Below are 12,698 nucleotides of genomic sequence, written 5' to 3'. Positions count from 1 at the left end.
CCTCACACGCACACCATTTCTAAAAACCAGTATACGGGAAAAGAATGAACTTTAATAACTGCAGAAAAGTATACTAAGAAATCTGGTGTAAAGCTCATACTGTATGCTATTCCTGGGTTACACTGATCTGAGTAGTGGAAGCAACATGTCACTGCACAGTGCAAAAAATAAAAAATAAGACCTAACAACAGCATTTTAAGAGATTTGTAGACAAACCAATAGAAAAGGAAAGTGAGCTGTGAGATGTAAGACAGAGGAGGTGGAAGAAGAGGAGGCGGGGGGGGGGTTAATGGTTCTGTCTCCTCCGTGCAGGTGAGTCTCCTGCGGGTCGTCTGTCCTAACACACTATTGTCTCCTTATCTACTTCCTCTCTCCTCCTCTGCAGACATTGCCTGTTTAGACTTCAGTCTCTCCCTCTCTCTCTCTCTCGCTCTCTCTCTCTGCTCGCATCTCTTTCATTTTCACCACACCTCCGCCACAGCTGCAACTTAACCATATGCCATAAGTGCTTAAATGCCAAACCTGCTGTCCACATGTGTATATACAAAGGTTGAATCACATGGATAATATATAGTATCTACTGTATGTATGTGTGTAGTAATCTATCTGCAGTTTGCTGATACTGACAGAAAACTGATACGGACAGTGTTACCTTGTGCGTTTTTAGGATTTTACAACTTGCGTGTTGTTTTGTGCTGCACATTTCATGGGATGTGGGATATTTTGCACACAGTTCCCTTCTATATTTTATAATGATTGTTTTATAACTAAACTATGTCTGTTCATGCACTGTTCTTGATGTAAGTATTCAACTGATCCAGTTTTGTTTATTCTACCACAGCATCATAGTCTATTTAAGTGCATCTGTGTATGGAATGAAATGCTTAGTTTGCTTGTATTATTTAGATATTGAAGGAATTAATAATTCATCTTAAATATAAAATAAAATATGAACATTGTTAGCTGATTGGTGCTGCACTGATCTGTTCATTTCGGGTCACCTGTTATCCTATACTGTGTTTGCGAGCATTTATTTTCCCTCTATTTATGTTCTTTATATTGTATCTATTTTAGGAGAGGTTGGCTATAAAAGCCTACAACTTCTGGATGTTTTAGTTATTTGTTATTCATTTATTTTATTTGTTAGCAGTGTTTATGCTTTGTATAGTACAAATAAATCAAATCAAATAATTAAAAACAGAGAATAAAACATTAAGTTTCTATTGGGGTGTCAACAGAAAACTTACATGCGCTGCCTATTGCCTGGATTTAAGAGAGATATGGTTGTGGTTGTGGTTTTGATGTGTTTAAACTCCAGCTCTCTTCATCACCACTTCCTGTTGGGGTGCTCTGACTTTACATCGCATCTGCAGTTTGCTCTCATTTTTGCTCGCTTTGTGTCTCCTTGCTCTCTATCTGCCCATTATCTCCTTTCCTCCTCCCACATCTTTGTTCACTTGGTCTGGCAACTGCCACTATTTTCCCCTCATCTAGCCCTCACCCCAGTGGGTGCATTATCTGGGAGAGTGGATCTCTGACATGCCTCTTGTGGCTGTGTAAATAAAATAAAGGAGAGGAGAGGTGCTTCTTTTCTTCTCTCACTTCTGGAAGATGACAAGGCCTTTATTTGATAAGGAAACCAAAAATAAAACATGGCTGCTACTATACTTCTAAGTGTTAGCTGCTGGTTATGTCTGGCATGTAATATGATCATTTGTATGCATTATTATTATTATTATTATAATTATGTGCATTCACAGTAAGAGATGGGCACAAATTACTGAAGATTAATCTATTGACTATCCAAAAAGAGTGTAGGTCCTTGTCACTGTGTGTGTCTGTGTGCAGACGTACCGTCGTTTGGTAAAGCAGCTGGGTACATCTCTTTCAGCAGGTCGCCAAGCGTGTGCACGTTGCCTTCAGGTGAAACGGGCCGAAACAGTTTCTGGATGAATGGCCTGTCGCTCATCGTCTGTAATGAATTAGAGCACGACAAATTAACAAACAAGGCAACACAAATATACAAACATAGTGCAGACAGTAAGTAGTAATGTAAGGTTAAGGTAGAGTGCATAGAACAAATTAAATAAAAATAATTTTTACAATGTGAGGACCTTCTGTACTTGTAACATGTTTTAGGCTGCATTAAGCATGTTTGCACACTGGAAGCCTCAAATGGAAAGATTATGTTCAGTAAACTGCACACAGTTGCTTATGTTTACAGCTTTTCAAGAACAATATTAACTCAAGTGTTTGTAAGAGATACACATTTGACATTTGCTTGACCTCTTCCCAGGGGAATCCAAAAACACAGAATACTTAAGGCTGAATTAAAGTGATACGTGTATTACATGACGCTGTAAGGCAACTTGATTTAATGGTGCAACCATAAAATAATGCAGTATATCATTCAAATGTTTTACTCGTCAGACATGTGACATCAATTCAAGGAATTGCTGGAAAAGCAGACAGAATATCCTGTAAATGGGACGTGAGGAAACATAAGGGGAAGTTCTAAGGGGAAAAATAAAGTTCACAGGGTTAAGATAGAGGGAATAGTCCACCTCACTATGCACGCAAATGCTGTGAATGAACTGTGTGCTCACTAACCCTAACCCTGGGAATGCGGTGCTTTGATGAGCTCAACTGCACAGAATGTAATATTTAGCAGTCTGTAACATTTCATCAGATGTTACATGTGATGCTGACATGTTTCACTGATCAGAATTAGTCTGGAAGTCATTAGCTGCTGCTTAAGTATGTACTTGGCAGAAAAATCAGCTTCTACACAGACTGAAACACCTCTGGCAGTCACGGAGCCTCCCAGATGGAGATAATTGTGGAGTAAAATATGATATTAAATGTGGGATTCTCTGTTGTTCCCTGGAAGACAAATTATCTTCTCTGTTTGCTCCCCCCTTTTCCACAGAGAGGTCATGGAGATGGTAATGTCCAAGTCTTTTACTCAAGGACACAAACTGAAACAAATATCCCCTTTACGCCTTGCATTAAAATGTAAGCATGCAAGCGAGAAGGCTTCACAGACTCGCCTCTAGCTACTGATTATACGTCTATTCTATGCCATGAAAGCTCCAAAAGATGCGTTATTCAACAGAATTATATGACAAATGAAAGCAATATGTGTGGGAAATGAATAATATACAGTAAGAAATAATGAACACAAAGAAATAAATAACTCATTTACAAGAGAGGTAAAATATTTAAGCATTTGCCATGCTGTGCATTTATAAAGTTTATAAAGTTTTCTCTAACTCAACAACTCACTAAACAGAGTCTGAGGCTGATTTTCCACCACTCAAATTACTCAATCACAGGTTTTGCTCTGGATGACAGAGATCCAATCTCAATGAGGATAAGGAGAACACATTACAAATACTGGGTGTAAATTCAAATGTAAAATCAGATTGTTGATTGTTTGGATAACGTGTCCGGGTACAGATTGCATTTTCTTACCAGGTGTAAATTGGGTGTATGTGGATGCTTTTATGAGCGAGAGTTTTCTTAATCAGTATGCACCCCTTGCTGCTCCATAAGTCATCCTAAAAACTTGATTAGAATCTAAAAAATAAACGGTTTCATTGCAAAAAAACTGAAAGGGTATATTTGTTGGAAAAAAGGCACGCTGTTACGGAAATGTAACAATGATTTCCCTTTCCCAAACGTTATGTGCTCCTTCTACAATCAGAAACGTTAAAGTGATGACCTCCTCGCTATTGGTTACTTATCATGGTAGTAATATACAGAAGGTATTAAAGCTTATCCTACTGCTGACCGCAATGCAAAGCACCCTGGGAGAGCGACCGCTAAATGTCTAAACTGTAACCCGACTAAGTCATGACCGGACAGCCAAACAAAAGTGACGTATGCACCAAACATCCTCATGACTGTTCAGCTCTGATCTCCACAACTGCAGCCACAACATTCCATGAGTGATAGGTGTGGGAAACACAGTGGGAAATCACCTCCAGACACCAGACAGAAATCTAGTAAACGACATACAGAGCTGGTAGTGGAGAGCGTAAGGACAGAGGGGGTCATATGTTGTAGAGATTAGTATGCCCTTAGAGGCGGCTTGTGATTATTTATGTCACTTAAATTGACTTAACTTGAATTGAGATAATCACTTCAGACTGGATCTCACATATTGTGAACAATAAACTTGTGTGAAGATGGAAATGGGTATCTTGAGGTTTTTGGTGCTCCGTAGATATGGCTGACCTAGGTGAGTGGTTTATATCAAAGATCTGACATCTGCCACACAAAGAACAAGTCTTCCTTAAAACCACACTTCCAAAACATTTAAATTATTGACCTCATCATCTGATAGAGGCAATAATTGGTCTTCCTGCGTTAAGTTTTTTTGATGGAGTGGGTTATGTGAGAATTACACTAACTGTACATCACAGAGGCTCATGGGGAAGCTAACAAGCTTACCTCCCAAAAAATCACAACAGCCACATTATGCACTAAATCTGCAAATTTTTTCTGTTTTGTTGAGACTGCAGCAGCCTACTTGTACTGCTTGTTTGCCTAGCATATGCACACAACCACAGATACCTGAGCTGTAATCACAAAATCTGTGTAAAAGATTACAATAAATGGTATTTCAGTGTGACAAACACATCAGCTGTCAAATTTCACAGTTTCGTGCTCGGCAGAAAGCTCATTAATGCAACATGCACAGCTATCCAGGTCAACCAGGTTACCCAGGGTCATGCTGCCCATAACTTTCGGAAACAGAAAATAGTTATTTCCTGCCATTCCAGTGATACTGGGAACTTTTTGGAGATATCGTAAAAGGCTAAACACCTCCGACAGGTAAATATAATATAGTCTAAGGCTCAAACTGACTGAATATTATTATTAAGCCTAATATAACATTCCTGCTGGGGTAAATGTTACATATATAAGTGTTTATGGTAGAAGTAATATCTACCAAACATATATTTTCTTATATTCTTTTATTTATTTGACACATTTTATGTTGTAACCTCCTGTATATGCAGTTCCTGAACCTGATTCTGGTATGTCAGCACGAATGTTCTTTGTAAATGTCAAGAGTCTCACTATCACTTCAGAGTCGAGTTAAAAATTCAGTGGTTCTGGTTACCGAGTGACCCGTGTCCTCAGTGCAGGAGACAAGGCACCAGGCGCTGGACATCATTCAGGAGTTGTTGTCAGGTGGTGACTTATAATGCTATTTGGTTAATCAAGAACCTTACTTCAGTACATCTTATCTTTGTGCCATAGTGATTTAGAAGCATGGACATTTTCAACACTACACCGGCTAATTTCACTGATTGGTTGTGTTTCTTTGACGAAGAGCTGTTAATCAGTGGAATCAGTAGGAGTAGTGGGCTGGGCGATATGGTCAAACCAGAGATTAGTGGAATATCTATATATCTATATCTATATCTATATCTAAATATCGGAACATTTAAAACCCCTAATAATGCGTTAATTGTAAAAAAGGCCAAACATTTGAGGATTTGCAGCATTTGTCTCTCATATCATCAAAAGCTGAATGCTTTTGGGTTTTTCGACTGTTGTTCAGACTTGACTTCGTACTTCAGAAAGAAAAACAAACCAGACTAAATAATTAAAATGATGTTCAACTCAATGAACTGTGGTCCATTGTTTAACCTGAAACGTCTTTCATTCTAATCTTAATTTACTGACCAACAGAATCAGTGAATGATAAAACAATTGAATCATACCATTACGATTCTATTGCACTGAATGCCTCGTTTGATCAATAGTAGTCAGTATTCTTTGGCTCAGTAGAAAACAGTTAAATGTCTCACTCTAGCCACTGAGCAGCATCGGACAATGGGCAAAACTGTGGCCTCAGAGAGAGAAACGTGGTGCAAGCAGATACCCAACCTGAGGTGTCAAACCGAGAGTCTGACACACAATAGGGCCTAATCATGGAGCTGTGAAAAGGAAACCGGCGAGGATGGGGATTAAGTAACCGAGCGGTAACTACACACCACAGAGCCAGGCGCGAACCAGCAAGAGGAAGGTGGCAGTGGAGGCGCGAAGCCGGCGCTCAGGTTACACAGAAAGACTGAGTCACTGACAGGAAGCATGGCGTTTCGTGCGGGATCATCGGCAAGAGCCAGAGCAGAGAGAGTGTGCTAAGTGACAGCTACTTCATTGCATTTTTAAATAGCCAACCATGAATAATTGAGCTGGTTGCCATACAAAGAAGGGGCAATTGATCTCTAGGGAGAGAAGTGCGATATTGCTTGGATGAAGACACTTTCTTTTCAGCTGGCATGACACCTTAGCTGGCACCACAGCACATGGCGACACAAAGAGAGCGAGGTGTCATTAGGATTCAGGGAAAAGAGATGACTCGCTCTCGCTGAGTGAAAAGAAACAGCGGAACTCAAGACGTCGCCTAATTGATGGAGGGGATTCAATCTACCTAATTGATAGTAAAACAATGGATGGGGGAGGGGGGTATAGCACCGTCCATCAATATGAGTTTCCGTGAATCGAGAGGGGTGAGAGAAAGCGTTTCCACTGAATTCTGAGACCATCCATTCGTAAATTAAAATTCCAACCTCATTTTTAGCGGTCTTCATTTTCTCGAACTTGAAATGCACACCTGTAGAGTAGAAACTCCATCAAGGGATACTGAATTGAATTCTAAATTATTTATCACTCAAGTGTTGCACGCTAGGCTGATCTGTTGGACACCATTAAAACATCTCCATATTTCAGTGCTAATCAGAATTTCTCAGCTCCACCACATTAGAAGACAGATTTATACACACCAATTCTTCTGAATGTATAGAAACAAGTAAAGCTAATTACTCCATTTGTCTCCTTTTGCCTCCCTAAAACCAGCTTCTTTACATAATGGCAGTATCCACAATTTGAATGTACTGTCATTTACATAATTATAGTTTTATCCGCCCAGATATCATAACTACTCAACACTCAATACTACCTTCTACCAAAGGAATACCATGGGCCACTGTGGTAAGAACTCAACCTTGGTACATGGGTTGCTGGCCCTACCAGGTGAGCTCCCAGGGTGTCCCATTGATTATTTTTTACAGCCGTGTATTAACCACAAACAATATTTCATTAATCTCTACAGTATATGGGTAGAGGCAAAAGTCTCAGAAATCTCAAAACTGAACAAATAAAACTATATGTAACTAGAGATGAGAAAATATGTTTTTTGGTACCTTGGGTGAACTATTTAATGCAAAACCAGAGAAGTTAAATCTCCATCTAACAGCATGAAGGTGTAGAGGTCAGCAAGGTTTGCCAACAAAACCACATAAATATCCTTTTTAAAACCTGTAAGCCTCTCTTCATTCAGCAGACTAACCACAAAAAATCCATTGACAATCTAACAATTCTAACAAAAAGGCAGCAAACATTACTGTAAAATCACCTGTTGCCTTTGGCATGAACTGTTTCCAGCATTCCCATGTTTTGTAATTGTCTGTGCAGTCACCACTTCCCCCTCATCTCAGTCAGCCATTACAATGTATCTGGGAGGCAATAAACATGCATTCCTCAAAACAAGCAGCTTCTACGGCACCACAACACAGGGGCGGGTGGAGGTGGACTGCCCGCTCTTGCATTGAGGGTTAGTGAGTAAGCACTGAGTCAGAGAGCGGGAACAGAGAGGTGTACCTGTACAGCAACAATATAAGCGGTCTTTAAAAGAAGGATAGTAATTTTCACTTTCCGCGCAGTGAGACGGACGGCCCCCTCCGGCTCTTTGAATCACTCATGGCATCACTGCTAGAGCAGGAATACAGACCGGCAGCCAAATAAGTCCCGTTGCCAGCCCGAGCAAAGGGCGCGGCGGGGCGATACGCAAAAACTCACACAATAACACACATGAAAAAAGGGCTCAAGCAGAAGCAACTGAAATGACAAATGTATGAATACACACACAGAAGCTGACTGATGAATGTGCTCACAGACACAGACATGTAAGGAAAGCAAACGATTTTTCTAAATAGGCTGTTGGAAACAATGAAAAGTAACGTAGAAGGAGAGGAAAATGCCAAAATGGGATTATTCATTACATTTATCTAAATAATAAAAATAATATTTATGTCAGAGATGTAGATTATGTAACAGAAACACATTAAATTAAAAGAAAAACTTTCATCTTACAAAAGTTATAAACTAAAAATGTATATCAGAGATTTATAACAGGCCACAAAAGGTGGCTAAATCGTTTTAACTTTCAAGACATAAGGCACACACACACACACACACACACACACACACACACACACACACACACACACACACACACAAATGTGTTGCCCATGCCCATGAGGTGTCTTCATCTCCATGAGGAGAGCAGGCCAGACGGAAATGAGCCCTCTGTTATTTGGACTGAGTGTTGTCATTAATTCTGTCTGCATCAAACACAGCACATGTTATTTACACTAAAGACCACAATCTGGCTTTGAAGGACTCTGAGCATGTGTGTGTGTGTGTTTGTGTGTTTGTGTGGGAGGGGGGATCTTTCCTCTGTGTAAGGCAGTCTCCTGTTAAGTCACCACAGTGACTTTAGAGTGCCAAACAGCTTTGTTCTTTTCAGTGTTTCTGCACCTTTTTCCATCTCTTCCACCTATTTTCTCAAACTGAGTGTCTTCACAGGGTTTGATCATATCGTGTTTGGTCTTGTCAGAACATCACTGTATATTCTCCTTAGCAACAGCGTAGTTTCTGTAGGATTCATTTTGTAACTCTTCATAAACCTCAAGTTATTTGCTTGATTTTAGGTCTTATCAACCAACATTTTCTTGGTTTTGCCCCTCATTGCTATCAGTAATATTAAGATTGCACTTACAGAGTTAAATGTTGAGATCTGTGTACATCGTTGCCGTCTCAACAAACAAGAAAATGCAAGCCGTCAGATGATCCGACAAGTTATAAACAAACAACCATGTCAGACAAAGTTAAATGGAAGAGAAAAAGTAAAATTAATTACCCAAACTGTCAACTGTAAACATCCAAAACAGGTTACAGACTTCCTGGATCAGCATCGAAAACCTTGCTGACTGTAGTGGCATATGCACACAGTTTTCCTGTGCAACGAAGGATTATTAATGACATTTTAAGTGCACTCACTTTCACTTTGCTCGCAAGTGAAGTGGTATATTCTGACCTAAAAAATACTTTATCAATTTCAGTCAAAAATGTTTTTACAAACATTTGGTGCAAATCTAAAACTTCTGTGGACACTCACAAGGCCTTTTTGACAGTGAAAGTAGTTCACAGTGCCACAGAAAACTGCCATTACGAGTATTTTCAAGATCATAATGAACAGATGTAGTTTCCACTCTTTTTCTTTACAGGCTTTCTTTAGTCGTAAATATTTAGCAGATGAAAACCACATCATCTCCAAAACAATCCAGACTTTTCAGGAATGATGCTTTTTTTTTCTAAATCACACAGTGAGGTTGTCACAGGCTTTGATGTTCCAATTGTCATGAAACCAACTCAGCTTATAAATGACTGTGGAAACTTTCAATTCAGTCATGAAAAACACCCAAAACTGGAACGGTCTGGGTTTCTTCTACCCGCCAGCAGTTACATGGTTTTACGGCTTGCGACAAGTGCATGTCTGAGAGGGCGGGCAGTTGGTGAGACTGCATGTTTCAGTCTGCCACTTTAAAGAGTTATGTTTTATTACTAAACACAAGAATGTTTTTGTCAAAGTGTAAATTTGTTTATTTACGCGCCGAAGATGTGAAAGTAAAAACAAAAGCATTTATGAGCTTTTTGAAATTCACGCAAAACAATCAGCTTTGACAGTGATTGACAGCTGGATCCCCGCCCTCGTTGCGCAAAGTGTAAATGCAGCCATATGTAGAGCCCAGCAGGTTTCATTAAAAACTTGACACGCTCAATAATAAATCTTCACAGTGGGAAATTACCAGCAGTCACAGCAGATATGACGATGGAAAAATATGCTTAGTAGGAAAGTTCACTCGCAACTAACCATTACATTTAAGTTCTGTTCTGTTCTTAACATCGACAAACCTCTTTCTGTTTCATAAGATGTCATTCCGCTCAGACATTTGAAGCCACATCTATTTTCTGTTCTGCTCGCTCTCCATCTTCTTGCATTATTTTTCCAAAACTTGTCTTGACAGGCCCTAACTAACGTTTCAATTCCTTCACAGGACTCAGTGACACTGAGGGGCCCTTTTTGTTTGCTGTGATTTGAGATCAAGGCTAACTGCACGCACATTCAGCCACTAGACTCAAAGCAGACTGTCAACATGTTTTTGTTGCAAAGATCCAGATGTCTTTCCCGGACTGGATTGGACGAGACTCTTCAGTGTCCAGTGAGATTAAAATGGCTTTAATTACGTTTAATTGCACTGTTGCTTAATATAATTCCTTCATATTACCAATTGTTAAAAACAAACAACTTTTTCAGTCATTCTGTGCAATCCTGAATAGTTTCATACCCTGGAAGTTATCAAATTTATTCTCCACACCATTCCAGCCTTTCAAGATCTGTATAGAGAGCCCCAACACTCAAAGCGTGGCACTTTTCCCCCGCTGTCTGGCTCGCAGCGTGCTAATGTTTTCCAGGCAAGAATCAGCCGCTTATTCATCCCCTTTTCTTTCTTTTTTGTCCTCCAAAAGGGAATTTTTACCTGAGTCAGGATAAAGCTGTGTAGGCTTGACGGAAACACCCAACCTGAGGCCGCTTGTCTGCCTACGCCTTCTGATCCTGCACTGAACCCTGAAGCTCACCCACCAGCTCAACTCAGTTCAATGGAATCGCACACAAATTAGGGATAGTCACAGGTATCAAATATACAAGTACTGATGAATAATTTCCAAAAAGGGCAAAGTTGGGTCTCACACGCCTCTAACAGACATTGTCCTGTTTCTTGGCATGATTTAGACTTAGGAGCAGCGTTCACATGAAAATGTACATAAATATTTTTTCTCTATCCGTGTCTCTCATTGTTTCACTTGAACATTAGGTGGAAAAATAGCACAGAAAAAGGTTTAATCAGGTTATCAAGCTAGGTTCATCTATGAGAAGAGAACTATGAATTACGTGAAGTGAACAAAACAAAACAAAACAAAAAGACCCGAAACTTACTCATGTTGTTTCAAGGCAGGTATCATGGCAGGCATGAACACACTGCAGGTTGTTTTTCAGATCTGGACTTTAAACCAGATTTCACAATAGACGATTATTGTTTTTTAACTTCAGTGATGAATATGTCAAAAGAAGGTCACAGACTCCTCAGTTGCACAATATTTTTAACTTTTAACTGTCTGTAGGTGTATGTGGGTGCCAAACAGAGGAACAATTTACTCATCCCCATCTGTAAACTGAACAGGAATGAATTCCTGAATTTCATACATGAATAGAAGGAGGGGAAGTTACCTTTTACCTTCCAGGTGCTTATTTTAAATAGAGCATGACAGTTATCTGTAGAGAGTAGTAACTTGCAGGACAAAGTGAGCCGATGTCTGGTTTGGTAACATCAGACAACAGAGTGATTGTCACACAGTCATCTAGCTACATCTACTGGGCTGACGGGCAAACTTCAGCTTTACTCTCAGGAGTCCAGAGACTCAGATTTTACTGGATAAAATAAAAACGATATTCTATATAACTGGGGGGATAGTGTCTGTTGTTTTAAAGTTTGTGTTTGTGTTTGTGTGTGTGTGTGTGTGTGTGTGTGTGTGTGTGTGTGTGTGTGTGTGTGTGTGTGTGTTTTACCTGGTATATCCTGAAGGGGATGTATCTGAAGCCTCCCTCCTCGGTAGGATATTCCATCAGTTTCCTGTTAATGGCCCAGAACTGGTCAAACTTATCTGTGACAACACAAACACACACAGGTCAGCAAGTGTAGGATATCCCGCTGATCAGACAGGTTGATTTTAATCAAATCTTCACCATCCTTCTCCAGCAAACCTGAAAACCTGGATCAAGTGTTCACAAGGGCTGGTTTCCAAACCTCATTTTTAGTACCAACTAAAATGTGACACCGAGTATCAAAACCTGACAAGTACTGAAAGATTTGTCGTCAGATATTTCATGATTTACATCAAGATTTTTCATTTTTAAAGTTTGTCTTCCTTTGTAAAGGGAAGAAGGTGGGCTGTAGAAAAAAATAGTTTTGGTAGTGTTACTAAAACTCAGGCATCATATTGTTCCTGCCATAGCAGCCCCGTATATTTGGTAATAACCAAGCTATAGAAGCATTTTTGGCAATATGCGAAAAAAACAGGGTTTACAGAAAAAATCCTCAAAGGGAATTTCCTTTTTTTTATGTTTTCACTACACACCATAGCATACTTTATAGTACAAATTAACATTTTACAACACTTATTTACATTCTTTAGTTGGTTTTAACACCCTTTCAGGTAGCCATACAAAGTTAACTGCATATGTGGTTGCACTGAATGATGACTAATGCAATGAAAAAACTCACAGTGTGACATGTAATGGAGCATGATGGCAGGCAGGATACAATTTGTGTGCAAGCGACTAGAACTGTCCTTCAGCTTTGAGAAACACTCATTTCTGTAAACCTCCACTTCTTCAAATGGAGATCAGAGGTCACGCTCAGTGATCAAGAAGCAGCTCTAAAAGGTTGATGGAAAGTGAACGTCTGGGAAAATGTATCAGGCCGGTTCCTTACCAA

The 12,698-nt window shown here is 39.7% G+C and overlaps 1 protein-coding gene across 2 annotated transcripts in view; it reads right to left on the bottom strand.

Moving 5' to 3' along the window:
• Positions 1-12,698, bottom strand: part of atg5 (ATG5 autophagy related 5 homolog (S. cerevisiae)) — a 32,612-nt gene that overhangs the window by 13,700 nt on the left and 6,214 nt on the right. For both annotated transcript variants that reach the window (XM_051406590.1, XM_051406589.1), the window contains exons 7-8: positions 11,771-11,865; positions 1,855-1,972 (exon numbers count right to left, since the gene is read on the bottom strand). In XM_051406590.1, the coding sequence (XP_051262550.1) occupies positions 1,855-1,972; positions 11,771-11,865 (213 nt within the window). The remainder of the gene's footprint in view (positions 1-1,854; positions 1,973-11,770; positions 11,866-12,698) is intronic.

This window comes from Dicentrarchus labrax, unplaced genomic scaffold (genome assembly GCF_905237075.1).
Source record: "Dicentrarchus labrax unplaced genomic scaffold, dlabrax2021, whole genome shotgun sequence".
NCBI classification, from domain to species: Eukaryota; Metazoa; Chordata; class Actinopteri; family Moronidae; genus Dicentrarchus; species Dicentrarchus labrax.
Note: the sequence above shows the minus strand (reverse complement) of the source record. Positions and strands in the feature narration are given on the sequence as shown.